General features: G+C 37.8%; 1 protein-coding gene across 1 annotated transcript in view; it reads right to left on the bottom strand.

Annotated features, from left to right (window-relative positions):
• The window catches only part of LOC114647323 (rab11 family-interacting protein 2), a 156803-nt gene extending 137639 nt beyond the window's left edge, over positions 1-19164 (bottom strand). Inside the window, exon 1 of the mRNA XM_028796011.2 lies at positions 18158-19164. Within this exon, the coding sequence (XP_028651844.1) occupies positions 18158-18510 (353 nt within the window). The 5' untranslated portion in view covers positions 18511-19164. The remainder of the gene's footprint in view (positions 1-18157) is intronic.
• Positions 19165-19514: the final 350 nt, after the last annotated feature.

Raw genomic sequence — 19514 nt, 5'->3', positions numbered from 1 at the left:
AATGCTACTGCAATACTTGTCTTGAGAGACTGATTAGACACAAGAGGCTAAATGTTTCCAAAAATGGACACTAGGTTTCTAAACAGAAGGACACCTTGTGCCAAACAGTATAACTTTGCAAAGCAATGGGATATGACATTTAAACTTGGTACAATGACAGCTGGCAAATTGGGACACAAAATAAAATCGATTCTAGGGTTGTTCATCATAAAATATCTTGGTTATATATTGTAAAATACAGTATTTTGAAGAGAAATTCCAAAAGCACCAATTTTTTGTGTTTACTTAGTATTGGTTTTTAATCATATAAATTCTTTCTTTTAAAATCTTAACTGTTGTAGTCACTACTCTTAAGCAATCTGCAGCTCCTTTATTATACTAGCAGAGTAAGAGCTGTTTGTTTTTAGGCATATAATTTAGGCACAATAATGACAAAAACTCCTTAATGTATAAGAGGTTAAGTAACAACAACCTTTTAAAATATATATAATAGATGGATAGATACTATACTATATAATAGATGGATAGATACTATATTATATAACAGATGGACAGATACATATTAAAGACAATATTAGATAGATAGATAGATAGATAGATAGATAGATAGATAGATAGATAGATAGATAGATAGATAGATAGATAGATAGATAGATAGATAGATAGATAGATAGATAGATAGATAGATAGATAGATAGATAGATAGATAGGGTACACAAATATACATATAACAAGAATTATTTGTAAGTAAATTATTAAAGCACAGGAATTTTCAAAGTGTAAAGTGATGAGAATTACACACATAATTTTACAGTACAGGATGTTAGTCACTGGCACAGTTTATTGCACATTGCTCATTGTCTTTTAAGATACTAGGGGGCTTCGCCCCCTGCTCGTTTCGCTCGCCAACCCCCATGTTTGGTTTTACGGGTACACACTTTTAAGATTTTTTTTTCTTTGAATTGTTGCTATTTCATTAGTTTCACTTTTATTTCAAAACTTCTGTAAAAACAATATTTGTAATCTTGCAAGTCCCAATATGCTGAATCTTTTTAATGAGGTCAGGATAGATTTCTCTGTTTGGAATTTCAGCACAGACAAAACAATCGACATCATCAGCAGTTAATATTTTTTTTTTTTTTACAAAGTAAAAAAGTAAGTAGAGTTCTGCATTGGACTCCTGTCTGTAAAGTCGTGCTATTTTCCTCTCACAGTTCCAAAAGTACATGGGGTTACCAAGGTGATACTCCAGCTTTGTCTAGGTTTTTGTACAAGGGCTAGACAGAGCGTTTTTGACTCCTGGGGTAAATGTAGCTTTTTAAATAAGCAGACAGATAAATATATATACATGAACAAAGTAACCAATAAATGCATGTGTAAACTCCATTTTTGAAATTCTCAAGATTCTTTATCTGTCACATGCATAGTTATACGGGACAACACGCAGTGAAATGCATCTTGATCCGCTTATCAAAAACTGTGCAAAGTTAGAAGAATATCAGTTAGATTAACAAAAAGTCATAGATTGAAAGGTAACAGTATAGTAGAACATACTAAATAAGTACAATTATGTGAATAAAGTAGAATTAAGTGTTAAGGTGCAATAGTGTAGTAATTATTGTGCAAAACCAAAGTTAGACTGGTGCATAGTTAAATGAGGCAGTTTGTTTGTTTGCGCTACCGTGATCTTTACTTTCTTTTTATATATTTTCTAATTTTCCTACTTTCATATCCTTTAACTTTCACCACATGTGTATGGCGCGTTTTTTTTTTTGATGATTAATATAATTACATCTTGCCTGAAGAAGGGGCCCGAGTTGCCTCGAGAGCTTGCATATTGTAATCTTTTTAGTTAGCCAATAAAATGTGTCATTTTGCTTGACTTCTCACTACATTCAGGTGACATGATATAGCACTATATCTAAAGTCTGGGGTGTATAAAGTAAACAGGAAGGGAGTCAGAACAGCTCCCTGTAGAACCCAAGAGTTATTCATGACCAATAGTTCATAGAATGCACAAACTATGGTCTACCAGTTAAGTAGTCCAATATCCACAACACATTAACATGAATTAGAAGGAGCTCCTCAGCAGTTTGGGCTGTCTAGCATTTGAATGCACTAGAGAAGTCAAAAAAATATGTTTCAGATTAAATACAAAGTGGTACGAAATTATTTCAGAATAGTGCCTTTTTGTCTTAGCAGTATGGTTGAGCTGATTGTCCAGTGAGGGCTTTGATAAGCAGCAGCTCAGTTTATAGCATCATTATGTTGGGGAACTAGGCAAGTGAAAACTTGTTAAACCAAAAAAATAATAAATACTATCATCTTAACTAATCAAACAAGTAAAAAAAAACTGCTTTAAATAGCCAAAATTGTCAAACCTGCTTGAATTCCACAACAGAATGACTTCAAATATAACAAAGTATTGTCAAACTACATGACCTTCCAAACAATTTCCAGTCACAGACTTAATTTACATAATCTTTGGGGGTCACGGCATGCTCCCATGACTTCCAGTTGTATAGTCTAACATATATAGCAGCTCAGTACAACCAGTATGTGACACACTCAGATAAAATCAAACAGTTCTGATTTTATCTTAATTCTTATGGATGGGCACTATGTGTGAAAGAGCGAGTGCATAGAATTCAGCTATGATGAATAAGAAACATGGATGTCTTGGACCTCGCAAACAAAAAAAGAGGCTTGTCTGTCTGATGTCTTGTGTTTTACATATAATGACAGAATGAAAAAAGGAAATAAAGGCCAAGATTGCAACTAAACCTGCAGTACCTGGTAAGCACTCAGACAGCATCAGGTCTGTCATGCAGCATATTATTGGCGGTCAAGAAAAGGGAACAATCTGCCATATTGATGTGAAACTGTACCGGAAGGTTGTCATGGAGTTGTTGGATCTGTCATCCCCCAAGATTTCTAGTCATGTAATCTATTGTACTAAAGTGACAAGATCAGCAGGTGCAGTCATCAAGTATGATATCCCCTCAGACCAGAAGTTATGTAATGTGTCCTTGGCTTAACAGCTTTAAACAGTATAAACACAAAACTTGCAAATCTAAAGGGGGAGATAATAAGGTTAATAGTGAGAGGTGAACTTCACATACCTTAAAGCTGGTTTTCATAATTTATTTAAGATTAAATAAGGGTTAAAATGACTTCCAATCTTGACAACTCAATGCACACTCACCTCACACATGTATGACTTAAGGATTTAAACGATTGTATACATCATCTTTTGCACAGCACTCTACCATAAAGCACACTACATTACAAATCAAAGCAACAAGATAAAGTGCAACACAGGATTAGTAAATCACATGATAGAGCAAAGAGAGATAAACACTAGGAAGAGCCTACCAAAAGTAAAAATGAACTAAAAGCTTATAGAGGCAGTTTGATAAGACCTAATAACTAGCAGAGTAAAATCAGCATCAGTAATGCAGACACTCAAGTGTCACTTAGAGATAAAAAAAAACACCTTATGCATAGGCAATCCAAAATACCTCACTAAAAAAGTGGGTTTTAAAACACAACTTGAACGTAAATAGTGGAAAGAAAATCCATCCATTATTCAACCTGCTATATCCTAACTACAGGGTCACGGGAGTCTGCTGGAGCAGGGCGCAAGGCAGGGAACAAATCCCGGGCAGGGCGCCAGCCCACCGCTGGACACACACACACACACACACCCCAAGCATCCACCAGGGACAATTTAGAATCGCCAATGCACCTAACCTGCATGTCTTTGGACTGTGGGAGGAAACCAGAGCTCCCGGAGGGAACCCACACAGGCACGGGGAGAACATGTAAACTTCACGCAGGGAGGACCCGGGAAGCAAACCCAGGTCTCCTAACTGCGAAGCAGCAGCGCTACCACTGAGCCACCATGAAATATTCAGAAAGAAGCTAGGCCGCTAATATTGGATATTGTCATTATTAATTGAACTCCCATTATATACAGTATGTTATCATGGCATGTATTTTTTTTACACACACCCATTACTACATTCTTCTCATGATGCAAACCAAAACCAACAATAAGCTGTCAGCAAGAAGGGATCCATTAAATACCCCAACCCTTTATATTTGGTGATCGGACACATACACTACTGTTCAAGACAGGACGTAAATGCAATCCACAATTGCCATTTTCACCTTAAAATTATAATAATTCTTTACATTTATATAGAGCTTGGTAGTAAACTCTGATCAGGTTTGTTACCTGTAGTGTAAGTGATATAGATGGCTTCCAAGAACAGCATGAGTCCACAGCTACTGAGCATGAAACAAGACTATAAGTGGCGAGGCTACGATCGATCAGCCGCCAATCTAAATCAGCTGATTTTCACTAAAAAAAGACTCAAGTGGTGATCCATAAATTTGGAGATCGCAAAAACCGATCTTTTCATCCCCTGCTTTTCTAGGCTTTATGGTAATTTAGTTGTAGTGCTCCTTTACGCAAAGTATTACAGTAATTGAGCTAGGTTTTTTTTATTTTTTTTAAGTCAAGGTTTTAAAGAAAGTGGAGTAATAAACTGAGAAAAGGGAATTGTATAAGTCATCCTGTGCAATTAAGCAAATGGCAAAAAAAGCTACTTTAAGAATTCAGACCTTTTTATTTCGTCCTTTAATTAAAACGCATACCATCTGAGTATGGACCGCAAGCTTGTTTTAAGTGCCTCAGCTTTTTCAGTTTCAATAATTTTCAGATAAAGACGAATTTGAAATTGTTGTTTACATAACAATAGTCTTGTTAGCTTAACTGGAAAATGTCTTTTAGTTACAAACCCGTGTTGTGTCTTCTTCATAAACAGCATAAGAACATTTGATATATTTGCAGCTTTTTAAAGATTACATCTTGCCTGAAGAAGGGGCCTGAGTTGCCTCGAAAGCTTGCATATTGTAATCTTTTTAGTTAGCCAATAAAAGGTGTCATTTTGCTTGGCTTTTCTCTACATTCATAATGGCTAACACGGTACAACACCCTAGTACTACAGCTTTTTAAAGATTTGTACTCTGTTTATTATTTGTTGCTGTGTATCACACAGTATAACTTTTGGTAAGAAAGAAGTAGTACATTATTAAAATGGTAGTCCTTCCTCCATGGTCTAGTCCGTTGTCTCTAATCATTCTGCCTCCTTTTGTGTAATATACCAAAGTACAGGCTATATGCACACGGTAGTGCTGACGTACATCTTGTGAAATCTCGTCCAGCTCAGTCACTTCTGTTGTCAGTACTGCAGTTGCGATTTTTGTTTAGTGCCGAGAATCTCCAAGGAAAAGAAGTTTAAGTTTCAGTGTGCAGATAGCTTTGCAGCTGAACATTGTTCTGTATACTTATGTCGAGCTTCCAGTAAGTACAACAAGATACTTAGTTTTCATACATTTCTCTCTGATGCGGAAACCCAAACTAAATGGATCGTTGCTATCCAGAGACAGAGCTTTACAGTTAATCCCTATACCAGAGTCTATAGCTGGCATTTTAAAAAAGAGGATTTTCATGAGACAGGGTGGTGACTTTTGAAGAAGGGAGCAGTCCATGTGTAGTTTGAGTGGAACAATTTCTCCATTCCACTTTCAAGACCAGGGCTTAGGGAGAGGAGAAAGCAACTAATGGAGAATGATACACCGGGCAAGGAGGAGGATGATAAAATCCTCAAGGATCACAACTATGCTTTGGCTCCAGATCCAGCAGTTGTCGATCTAGAGCTTGATGAAAACATGTCTCTCAGAGAGGAGATCCTCCTGCTAAGGAAACAATTTGAGACCCTTACAATGAAGCAGTGGTTTGGCATTCACCGTTTTGCTTGATCACACAGAGACATTCGCTTTTTTACAGATGTTCAGCACACTCAAGTTATATATTAAGCTTACATACATATTCATCTGTCCCTGAATAAAGTTTAAAGACTAATTATTGAAATTTTTTTTTTTTTTTTTAAAGATGCCTAATGTAATCACATATTTGTATCATGTACGTTAATAGTAGACAAAAGTTTTTATTACGTTCGGATCTTACCTTCATAATTATGGATGTTGCTTGAAACACACAGTTTGAAGCTCTTCTCCTTTTTAGCTTGTGACGTTTGGCACAATGTTTGAGTGATGCGACTTACATCATTTACCATTAAGTCTGGACACATCTTGAAGCAAATGGGTGAAAAACGCCATAGCCAGTCTGTTTTGATATCAGCGCAGAAGTGAAGAAGCTGGCTGACACAGAATGTGGAAGAGAGTGTGCATACACCCTACTGCCTAGGGTGGGCAATACAAATTTCGAATTACACTACAAAAAGATTTTATTATATTAATGGAGTTAAGAAAAAAAATAATTTTCTGTAATGTATTAACCGCTGTAATTAAATCCTACAATATTATGTAATTTAGCATTTCCGTTTTTAATAGACTAAAGATTAATATGGAAACCATGTATGCAATAAATTGCCACCCTGTTAGTCTGTTACACCTAACAAGAAAAGCCCTTGGCTCAATTTTTCACACTTAATGAAAATTTTCTTCTTTTTTTATTATTATTATTTTTTTTTTAATCAGGACTTAAACTTTGCAATAGCAAAATGACAGGTTAACAATTTGGATGGTCATTACAAGTTTTGTACACTGAACACTGTCTGAAGATGCTGGTGAAGACAGTTTAATATAATAAAAGTGCCTGCATGTTATTATGACGGAGTACTATTTAGACTGAATTAGCTTTACTCCTGATTACTAATAATCTGAAAGGAGACATTTACAGTATATAATAAGGTTTGTTCAACAACCCAGCCATGTCTAAATCCACTTAATCAAACTTGGGTGCTAGATCCTATCCCAGGAGCATCAGACACAAGGGAGTAACCAACAATACATAGAGCACTATGTCAGATAAACTAACCTTTTGTAATTCAAGAGAAAAACCCAAGAGGGAGGAGAAAAAAGTGAGGTAGCACGAGAGCGGAGTACTACTACCGTAGCAGAGTTACTGGTGTTGCCTCATGGTTCCAGTATCCTGGGTTTGAATCCCTTGCGTGAACAGTGTAAGGATATACTTTTCAAGCTCTGCCTATTTCTGCTTGGGTTTTTCTCTGGGTACTTAAGTCTTCCAAAGACATGTCAGAACTGTGTGTTTTAAGTTAATCAGCTATTCTAAATCGGCCAATTACTGCTTTTAATCATTCTGAAATGGACTAGTGAGAAGTCAAGCAAAATGACACCTTCTATTACATTGTTTCTCAACCTCGGTCCTGGGGACCCACTGTGGCTGCAGGTTTTTGTTCCAACAAGATTCCTAATCAGTGACAACACCTGATAGCACTGATCTCATTTAATTAGCTGGTATTATTTTTCTTTTATTCTACATTTAGAAAAAACACAGCAGCATGATTTTTACATTTATATGACATTTAAAAATATTTCTGCTTTTGCTATGGATTTAAATGCTTAACTCTCTTTTGTTGATTTCATTATATTTTGCCCTTTCTCTGTGCAGTTTTTCCCCTTCATTGTATCTTATTAATGACAATTAAAAATTATCAGAGCAGAAACGCTAGCAAACAACTTTGAACAATCAAAGGCTTCAACTACTTTAGCATCAGGCCCACTAATTAGTAAATAATGGATCAATTAAACAATTAGAACACCTAGAAAAGTAGAATGAAAAAAAATCAAGATGAAAATATTGTTAAAAAGAAAAAAAATACATTATTCCCATATAACTGCTTGGTACATTTTAATAAATATATATTATATATATATCCATTTTCCAACCCGCTGAATCCGAACACAGGGTCACGGGATGTTCTGCTGGAGCCAATCCCAGCCAACACAGGGCACAAGGCAGGAACCAATCCTGGGCAGGGTGGCAACCCACCTCAGGACACACACAAACACACACTAGGGCCAAGTTAGAATCGCCCATTCACCTAACCTGTATGTCTTTGGACTGTGGGAGGAAACCAGAGCGCCCGGATGAAACCCACGCAGACACGGGGAGAACATGCAAACTCCACGCAGGGAGGACCCGGGAAGCGAACCCAGGTCTCCTAACAGCGAGGCAGCAGCGCTACCACTGCGCCACAATTATATTATAATATACAGTATATATATATATATATATATATATATATATATATATATATATATATATATATATATATATATATATATATATGTATTATTGTATATATTACCAAACTTAGTTTTCTAATTTCAATATTGTTCCCAAAACACACAAACTGGCAAATAACAGCTCACTTAATTAGCCCAGGATACCAATTAAAAACAGAAGCTGGTTGGAACAAAAACCTGCAGCCACAGTGTGCCCCCAGGACCAAGGTTGGGAAACACTGCATATTGTAATCTTTTCAGATAGCCAGTAGAACAAAGGTTTACAGGCAACACAAGCCCCTTCTCCAGGCATCTTGGCTGATAGCTAACACGGTACAACACCCTAGTACTTACTACTGAAATGGATTAGAAAATTTGACAGTCTTGTGTTATTAAATTAAATCTTTCAATTTGTACCCATTTCTGTTTTGGCAAAGATGGTAACTTGTGTAATTGCTGATGATAATACTTAAACCATTTTTTTCAACAAAGAAAAATTACTTGGGATGTGGGAGAGGAGAACAACAGTTGAAAGTTAATCCTTTGCCGCTGCCCCTGAATCAGCCAAACATTGGTGCTTTCCTACTAAAACATTATAGAAACTCTTCTGAAACATGATTGCTTAAGCTCTACCAGATTAACAAAGTTAAAAAAAGCAATAAAAAGAAATGTTAATGTTTTTATTTTTACAATAGTCATGGTTCACTCATAGCTGCCTTCAGAGTTAAAACATTAGACCCAAGGGATAGTGCTTCTAAACAGTAAAGAGGGTGGGTTACTAAGAGAAACAATGGCAAAACATAAACACATGTCAACAAGCAGTATTAGCAAGTTTATAGCATGGAAAAATAAAAATAACAGAGATATACCATGAGGATTATTTAAAAGTCATACCAACCTAATAAAAAGGTAATATCACAATGGTCCACAGAAAAGTGTATACTCACTGGGGCCTAGATGTAACTAGAAGTCAAAAGTGAAGCATAAGAGACTGCAACTCCAACGAGTCCCATAGTTTTTGCACATTATCCAGAAGTGAATCTCTATCTGAATAACATGTCCCATCTCATCCTACAAATGGTCTTGGCCACCGTGCCATGTTGCTTGCGGCACAGAGCCTTATCAAACCTACAAAGCCGATTCACAGATGAGTACACTGCTGTCATTAATGTTGGGTGTTCAACTGAAAAGCTCACTCTCACCTGAACACTCTGGTTCCTGAGAAAAGTTTCTGGAAATGGTTTATTAGGCAATATTTTAGACAAAATACATGTATTTTGGACATTGCAATATCCTACTATGGGATACCTGACATGGGGATTATGTGACATGAATAATTTAAAATTTATATTATGGATGATTTGATATCAGTATCAAGAAGTATATACAAATGCCTGATCTGAGAGCGACATCAGAAGAAGAAGAGGAAAACAGCAACAACAAAAGAGCGACATCTGTAAGGGGCGCCAGTAACATGCGGCCGTTTCCATCCAATCGTCAGCAAAGCATCTCATGAACAACTTCGATTGCTAGATCAATGTAGTCCTGGGACATTGATCTTTGACATCTTTGACATCTTTAACTTTTCATAAGCTTTGTCTAAAGACTATATATGTCCAGACTTTGCTATCCACCTTTTCTTTTTTGCTTTAATCTACTGGTTTTATTGCTCTTTAATAAAGTACCATATTGCTTTTAATTTTCTATACTTTGTCTTCATATCTAGAGTGATTGAAATAATAAGGTAATTTTTTAAGAGCACCTGGAGAAGTGAGGAAGTTCCATATGATCCAAGCTGTAAGGTTTATCGAGCTGCGGATGATGAGCTGTGTCCAGTAATGAACAGTGTGTTAAAGTAAGACATTCACTGGTTGATAAATGTCCTATAGCCAGGGATGTTGAGCCTTTGTATGTTTGAATATATTCTTGGAGACCAAAGGTAACATTTAGGTCTGAGATATAGCTAAGACATCGCACATTGTTCGTGCCTATGATAAGTAAATCTCTTGGAGTACTAGGGAAAACAGACTGTTATTCATAATGTGCTTTTGTGGGTTAAAGTGCTAGGGAATAATATGCGTGTGTATATGTCTTCAATACGGTATGTTTGTGGTTAGGATCTGTGTGTATGCGTATATCTATATATGTGTGTGTTAATCTTAAGGTGCGACAGTAGACCAACCTGGCAACGAACTTGATGAGTACACTTACCCCTGAAGAAAATAGATAAAGAGTAAGCAGAAGGAAATATCACAATAACACAGAAATCATTAAAATACTACATATTAACTTGCTTAGTACCATCTATTGTCAGTTTTCACAGTAAGACCTTATCTCAACAGCACTGTATGCAAGACAGACAGCCAGCCCAATATAACATAGCAATGTTACATTGCATCAATAATCCCGACTCTGCCTCTACTCCAAAACTACTGAGAACACAGCAAGGGGATGGATCTGATTCCGGAAGTTTAACTTGTCTCTTCCTTTTCTGTTCAGAAGCAAATATTTGGATCATGCCTGCATTCAAATCAGACACCAACCTTCAAATGGGATTTCAACAAAACACACCAGCAATCCAACGTTGCAAGGGTAACCTAGAGAAGGCTTCAGCTGAGAGAAACAAAGACATGCTATGCAGTCATCATATGTTCCTTTTTCAAAGAAGCATGTTGCCCTTCATTTATATTCACCATAATCTACTGATCCACTGGGATGCAGTCATTCCTCCAAATGATTTAACTGCTTGCTTTTCCAGGAAGAACTTGGTCCACTCCGGGTGACACATTTGCAATGGAGGGCTTGGCCAAGTGGAGATTAGATCACACAAATAATGAACGATTCTGCTTAAGAACTTACAGATAACTTTCACTAAGGCCACTCAATCATAAAAAAATACACAACTGATAGCTACTTTCGGTCCTATCAGCAAAGTAGAACATAAGAGAAGCTCTCACTCTGCAGAAGTCTTTAGACTTTAATTTTTTTTTAATGAGCCATTCCTCATATGAGAAGAGTAATATGAAATAATGGCTGTTTCTGTGTGGCAAAGCAGTACAGGTAAATCACAATCTGGAAGACCTCTTGCCCTGTGACAACTCAGTATTCAAATGATAAACCCAGGCCAGACAATAGATTAGATGGGTAATATGAGGAATGATCAAAACATTTTGTCCCAGACCTGATAAAAGGAAAGCCAGTAAAACCAAACAAGACAGTTTTATAATGGAACCTCCAGTACAAATATTCTTGTTGCATCATTCATGATGTTTTCTATACAACTCCTATAAAACATTTTCTCTGTCTTCAGTACCTCAATTAATGTCTTCAATATTGGCACAGTGCATCCCGGTGAGAAAGGCCTTTGGACTGAACAAGAAGCAATAGTCACACAGGGCTAGGTCAGGAGAATAGCACAAGCGTTCCAGTTCTTCAAATCCACAGTCATTGCTCAAATTGGCATCCCTAAATAGATCTTAACAGATCATTTGTTTAGCACCCATAGTGTAAAGTTTTAATCAAACACTTAAATGTTACATAAATTAGTGGTGGTAGACTTGATTAGCAGCAATTGGTTCAACTTACCTTCTGAATAGATACAGAAGCAGTAAAGGAACTCATTTTTTAACACGATTGCTGCATGTTATTTAATTTTTTTGTCAAAGTAAACAAAAAAAATGACACACTAAAAATTGGTTTGGTATGTGTGAAGACAAAACAAGACATTAACATTCTCAAATACCATTGTCACACATGTGCGACTGGGAGGCAGCTGAAGGGCTTATATAATCGTAACAACTTATTCGAGCAGGGGGCGGAGGGGTGCACTGACTCTCTTTCTCAGTTCCCTACAGACCGTTCCCGGGAAATCCCACCAGGTGCCGAAGCCCAGAAGAAGACACTTCCGGTCCCTGCCCCGAGGGTGACAACACTTGCAGTCCCCACCCCAAGGGTGACATCACTTCCAGTCCCCACCCTGAGGGCAACATCACTTCCGGTCAACTCTCCATAAAAGCTGCTCCCTTTCCTCTGGTCATCAGTTCTGTTTTGGACTCAGTAGTGTAAACTACCCTGTGCTATTCTGACAAACTACACTTTTGCAGCCTGGATTACAATATATATGTGTGGCTGCCCCAAACCTTCTTGCGATGTCTGGAGTCCCTTTTTGTAACACCATCTAATTTAGAGTAGCCGGGTATGTTGGGGGGAAAAGTCTATTCTGGCTGCATCAGGCACAAAAGCAGGACCCAACCTTGGCCAGACAATTGCAGGGAGCTCTCATTATGTAGTAGTAATACTGTCACATGTGCAGTAAACTTTTTACTTGCCTCTCCAATTAACATGACACCAAAATAAACAAAAATGTATTCAAATAGATCGTTTAATTTTCATTACCGGAAAACAAATACTTCTAAGCAATGCTATTCAGACTAAAATTATCTGAAAGGGTGAGCCGGGGTGGCTCAAGACTCCTGATTTTGTGTTATTGGGGTATGGGGGGTTCAAGAAGATCTAAACAACTTTTCCTTGGCATCATTTGCCAGAATGTCAGGTTATATAGCGCCTTGATGTGTGGAGTACAAGTCCAAGGAGGTTCTGCTCAAGCTTTATAACACACTGGTGCAGCCTCATCTGGAGTAATGGGTGCAGTTTTGATCTCCAGGGTACAAAAACGACACAGCAGCACTAGAAAAGGTCATAGAAGAGCAACTAGGCTGAGTCCAGGGCTACAGGGGATGAGTTAGGAGGAAAGATTAAAAGAGCTGAGCCTTAAGAAGATTAAGAGGTGACCTGACTGAAGTGTTTAAAATTATGACGTGAATTAGTCTAGTGGATCGAGACTGTGACATTAAAATGAGTTCATCAAGAACACGGGGACACAGTTGGAAACTCATTCAGGGTAAATTTTTCACATGTTTTTCTTCACACAGAGAACCACAGGCACCTGAAATAAGTGGCCAAGTAGTGTGGTATACAGGAGGACTTTAGGGAGTTTCAAAACTCGACTTGATGTTTGTTTAGATGAAATAAGTGGACAGGACTGGTGAGCTGTTTTGCTGGGCTGAATGGCCTGTTCTTGTTTAGATTGTTCAAATGTTCTAATAAATGTACTATGCTGATGCAAGCATGGCTGCTGTGATGTCCAAACCATCATAGAGCCAATCTGAAATGAGTCAGGATGTGAAGAAAAAAACCCACATTGACACAAGGTGAATGTGTAAACATCACCTGGAAAACAACCGGTGTGGAATATGAACTTGGGACCCTTTACCTGTGAGGCAGCAGTGCTTGCCAGTACATCAGTTCTGATCAAAACACACAGCAGCAAAGGAATCTGGGCAGATAAGAGCAAACAAGTGCATCTCAGTAACCAAGTGTATGTTTGTCCTGAGAGAATCAACCCTATTTAGTCCAAAGCACAGAAGGCTACATGGGGACATACTCCAGGGCTTCACAGCTCAAATGCTATTGACAGAAATTGATCCATCAGAACTTCTTCTTCTTTCGGCTGCTCCCGTTAGGGGTTATCACAGCGGACCATCTTGTTCCATCTCTTCATGTCCTCTGCATCTTGCTCTGTCACACCCATCACCTTCATGTCTTCTCTCACCACATCCATAAACCTTCTCTTATGTCTTCCTCTTTTCCTCTTCCCTGGCAACTCTATCCTTAGCACCCTTCTCCCAATATACTCAGCATCTCTCCTCTGAACATGTCCAACCCAACGCAATCTCGCCTCTCTAACTTTGTCTCTAGACCGTCCAACCTGAGCTGACCCTTTAAAGTCTTCATTCTTCATCCTATCCATCCTTATCACACCAGCAGAACTCTTTGATTAAACATAAATACATAAACAAGGTTCTTAACAGAATGAGTAGAAATAATCTCAAACAAACTACAGTGTTGCATAGTTGAAGGAAAAACCTTGACAATGTCTAAAGAGTATTGGGTTGATATATTGGGACAATGTAGCTATTAGCTAACCAAACCTTCATGATGGACAGAATTGTCTCTTGTCATTTCTCAAACTTCTAATGTAACTGGGCTAGACTTTTTGCAAAGTAAATATCACAATTCTATATTCAAGACACAGTTATTCATTTTATTGCACTTAAAGTATACTTTGTAGCACCAATAAAAAATATAGTAAGATAATGGGGAAATACATAATGTCCATAAAAAGGTCGGTTGCACGCAATTTGATTTGGCGAATCTAATACAACTGAAACATTAATACAAACATAATGTTCTGCTTATACCCCAACTAACAAAAATACACCTAGAATTACTCATCAAGTTATTGTGTGGAACTCGTAAGGAAATATGATGGGGCACAAAAAAAACTTTAACACATCTGTGAATGAAACACAAACACACACAGCACAGAAGTAGTACCACCCTGAGAAACCTGTTGATCAAAGGCATTCACGCTCACTTTAGCCACCATCCTGCCATTCCATTTTTGCCATACACTGTTACAGAGGAGTAGCATCACAGTTTATGAAACTCAGCACTGAAAAGATAAAATGCCTTACATTATAAAGTAAATGTGATGAAAGAGAATTACTAAATTGCAAACAATAAAGTCACGCACTAAGACACCACAATTTGCGGCATAGGGTTTAAAAATCAAGGGAGTGACAGAGTGTTGCCTCCCCCCAATTGAAAGTGCAGAATAACACTGGCCTGCAAGTAAAAATAACTGCACTGCCCTGTTTTAAAGCATTAAACATTTAGCTGACTACAAAAAATGTTTTAACCTGTACAAAGATAACAAATATCACGGCCCTACACTTTACAGGTTCATAATGATTAATGCTTCTGTAATTTAGAAATTAGATTCTATAAGAAATGGGGCTGCCATTCCAGCCATGCCCACTGAAAGCCTACGAGACTCAACTGTTAAAAGCAAGAACGAACATGAGGTGCATTCATAATGCAGTATTTAGAATCAATACCATGAAAAATGGGTATTGAAACATTTTTTAAAATGTTACAATCGATGCTCATCAATATTTTGATACTTTTAACAACTCTATATTGGTGAGTCACTCAATTATTCTTTTTATCAGCTACTCCACAAGACTGGCACAAACTGTGATTAGCAGTGATGCCCAAGAAAGTTTTTTTCTTATATACCTAAGTTACTAAGGCATACCACCGGCATTATAAACATTTTAAGCCAAAAACAAAACACGCCACTATATGAAAAATAACATTTTACTCAGTGCTGAGAAAGCTGTTCATATTTAAAAATACTGGACATTCTCTGCAAACCCAAACTGTTCAAGAATGATTGCCACAGTCAAAGGCATACCACTCTAGGGAAGGTGGCTTTCATAAAAGTCCATATACGTATTCCAGTTCCCATATACCCCCCATACTGAAGAAAAATTAGATAAGGAAAAATATAAATCAATGTGTTTTCATTAATTGTTTACAGCATGAAATGGATTGAGAGTTATGACACAATGCTTAAATTCAGTAATATGAATTGTAAGTTTCTGCAAAAATAACCAAGGGGAACAATTTTAAAAGACTGACAAAAGTAAGTCTTGTGACAAAGCACTGAAGCTACTGAAAAAAATAAATCCTGGCAGCATCACACTCAAGTCACATGCTTTTCTGACTTCTCAGTATGTTAAATGAGTCAGAGAAACAACGCTATGGTGAAACTGCATTTGGAAATTAAAAAAAAAAAAAAAAAGTTACAATATCTGTTAACAAGCCAGGTTAAACAACTTTATAGAAAGTAAAACTTTAACTTTTATTACTCATAATAAATACAACAGCATTTTTTTTATTTTGTCTTCAAAAATGTTAGCAATGCATTACTGGACATGCATTACTGTTTTAAAATATATACCAGTAATTTGTATAACAATATTGGACTGTTTTGTTACCTCTGGTTAAACCAGGATAACCATTTTACAATAATGCAGTATTCCGCAAGGGCAACATGGTTCTACAGTGTTTAGCAGAGCAAGCTCAAGAATATGGCTTCATTAGAACAATTTGGTCAAGAACAGGCTATTCAGCCCAACCAGCTCATCCATCCTGCTTACCTGGATTGACTAAAATAACATCAATATGGGATCTGAAGATTCTTAATGTCCTACTCACCACCGCACTACTTGGTGTCTATGATTCTCTGTGTGAAGATCCCCTTTGTGTAAAATTTGCCCTTAACAAATTCCTAACCATGTCCAAAGTGTTCTTGTTGAACAACTTATTTGAAAGTAACTGCAGGGATCTGCTGTACTAATTCCTTTCATAATTTTAAACAGTTCAATCGTGTCACCTCTTAATCTCTGACTGCTTAAACTGAAAAGGTTTGACTCCTGCAGTTTAAATCTCTCCTCCATCTTGGACTCAGCCTAGTAGCTCTCCACCTCATTTCTTGTTTATTTATTCCATGTGTCTATGGTTCTTTTCATGAAGTAAAGTTTTCTAACATTTGTGTGAAATCTGTCCTTAATAAGTTTCCAATCATGTCTCTGTGCTCTTGTTGAGAAATATATTTTAAAGTATCAATTGTACTTATTCCTTTCATAATTTTAAACACTTCAGTCTTGTCACCTATTCATTTCCATTTGCTTGAACTCCTTCAATGTCCCTTCACAGTTCATACCTTTTAATCCTGGACTAATCCTAGTCACTTTCCTCTGGACTTTCTCTAGCACTTCTTTGTCTCTTTAGTAATAAAAAAATATATTAATGCCATTTATGCATTTTCTGTACATTTTCCCTATGTGGGCATATGAAGACCCTCAGTGTCCTGCCACAACATAACAGAGTGCAGATACTGTATGATTGACTGACTCCTCTAAACAGAACCTATCTGATAAGATTGACTTGACTGTATGGAATGTTACTTTCTTTTAATAAAATCAATAAAAAAAGACCCTAAGTGATTGTGCCCTGTGATGGACCAGTATCCTATCGAGGGTTGTGGGCTCAAACTCCACATGATCATGTAATGGAATAAATAACTTCAGAAAATCAGAAAACAACTTAATTATTGGTGTATTTTGAACACAGTTTTCCAATAAACTTAAGTAGGGTCACAGGGAAGCTGAAGCTAGCAAGCACAGGGCACAAGGTAGGAACAATCCCTGGATGGGGCATATATCATTTTTATATTTTTACTAAAAATAAAATAGTGTTTACAGAAATATGCAGTTCTAACGTTTTAAACAGGGAGGAAAAGAATGGTACGTAGCATCAGCTTATGCAGTTCCCTCTGACGCCAACATAAACACATTATCTAGGTGAGACAGAAAGACAAAATAAATGTTTGTAGTTTACAAAAAAAGGATTAAGTAAAATATAACAGACGGAGCGTTATTAAACATTTTAATATGAAAACTAAGTAAAAGAAAGTTACGAAACTGTGGAATACCCATGCAATTGGTGTATCCGGTTAACACCAAGGTGACAAATCTAATCCAACTTTCTCCAGGGTCCACAACCTCACTACAAAACTCAAAGCAAGTGTTTGTGTGGTTTTGTAGCTGTTTCCCTATGAAACCATCAAACATAACATTTAAATCGGGGCTCCATCACAACCTGCTTACTGTTTCCCCCCAGAATTACTCAGTAAAATGGAATACAGTTTCACTGTTGAACTGAGTTCTTTCTGTCCAAACTGGTTTTTCTATTCTTAAAAGTCAGTTTTTTGTTGTTTTTTTTTTTGTGTTTTTACTAATCTTATCTTTGTTTTTTAAGTCAATACTGCATTCTTGTACCTGGGTGTAATTTGGTTTTATTTGCACTCAATGATGTTGTCACTCTGTTGCAATCATGTGTGCCCTTCGGTGTGTCTTGTGATGGTGCCAAGTGTGAAAGGAGCTATATACAGTAACAATTTAATAATAAAATAAGGCCAGAGGGATTGTAGCTTCACACTAAACATAATAATGGCCATTTCTCAAAAATCACACTGCAGATGTGGGATGAGGGAGGTGACCTTTTATTATTATTATTAACCATGACTAAAATGGGACAAGGGCAAAATTATAACTGAGCAACTTACTCTGTCTTCCTTCTTTCTTTGTTTTCAAAGATTTCGTTCAGGTTAATTGACACCTGGCCGAGGAACTTGTCCAGCCCCACCAGAGACCTGTGCATCACTACGAGGAGCAGGACGTATTTCTCTGGGTTGCCCTCCAGCAGCAGCCCCGGCAGCTCAAAGGACGCCTCTTCTTTCCATACCGGGTTCAAAGTCTTCTCAGCCACCGATGTGGAGTATTTCTCTTTGCCCAATTGAATGATGGTGTAAGTGTCATTGGTGCCATTCTTGCCTTTGGCGTGCAGCTCTCTGGCTTGAAGGACTGTCACCTGAACGTGAGTGGGGAACCACTTTTGCGCCTGCTCCGCAAGCAGCATGGCTGGCTCGTCTTCGGCGTCTTCAGCAGCAGCAACACCAGCAGCAATCTGACAAGCGGGCCGCAGCCCTTACACCCTTTTATTTCTCAAAGTCACCGTTCAGTGCTGGAGTCGCCTTCCGACCAGTCGCATGGTAGTATTTACTCACGGCGCCGTGGAACCACCTCACCCGCAGTGTGCACCGCCCCAGCCCGATGGAGAATCACAGGCCTCGCGGGAAAGAGAACTACACATTCTAATAAGTGTAGAAAGTGCCAGATTGCAGGAACTAACTAAGTCTGGAGACGTATAAGTCACACCAGTCACCCCCACACCACGTGCGACAAGTAAAGAAGGTTTAAAAAAAAAAAAATCAGCGCGCGTCACTGCGGCACCCGGCCGTCAATCTCAGCAGCCAAACAACAAGGCGTTGCTATGCAGCTGCGCTCTAGCGCGGCATCGCGACAACTTCCGGGTGCTGACACTTACACTCAGGTAAATGCAAGCGGCAAAAGGCAGCAACGCGGATGCCGATAGGGTCAAACATATGCAACGTAATACAATGTACTCGTTCATACTGAAAGATCCGCACAGCAGTCGTTAGCGGTGTATTGACGCATGTTATTTTTATTCATGGAATGCCACCTGTATCATAAATAAGACCAATATATACATGACATCTAAACATTACGTGTCAAAAAGCCAGGATGTTTGACCCAAACGGCGTTCCGTAGTACCTGGCTGCGTGGCTGCTTTCCAGCCAATCGGATTGAAAGTTCAAGCGCGTCTCTGGTTTCCACAGCATCTGTAAGCTTTCGGGAAGTAAGAGGGCAGGTAGCTACAGGGTAGAAAAAAGTTTATAGATTAGATGTACTTTTTTAATACCCAAGAAAAAATTAAATACATAACAAAGTACAACAGAAAACATAAAATACACAGATATCGACTCGAAGTACAAGATAAAAAAAGTAAAAACATACAATAAATATTATATAGAAAATAACTGTAGTGGATTGAGTCAGTAC

This window comes from Erpetoichthys calabaricus, chromosome 2 (genome assembly GCF_900747795.2).
Source record: "Erpetoichthys calabaricus chromosome 2, fErpCal1.3, whole genome shotgun sequence".
Lineage (NCBI taxonomy): Eukaryota > Metazoa > Chordata > Cladistia > Polypteriformes > Polypteridae > Erpetoichthys > Erpetoichthys calabaricus.
Note: the sequence above shows the minus strand (reverse complement) of the source record. Positions and strands in the feature narration are given on the sequence as shown.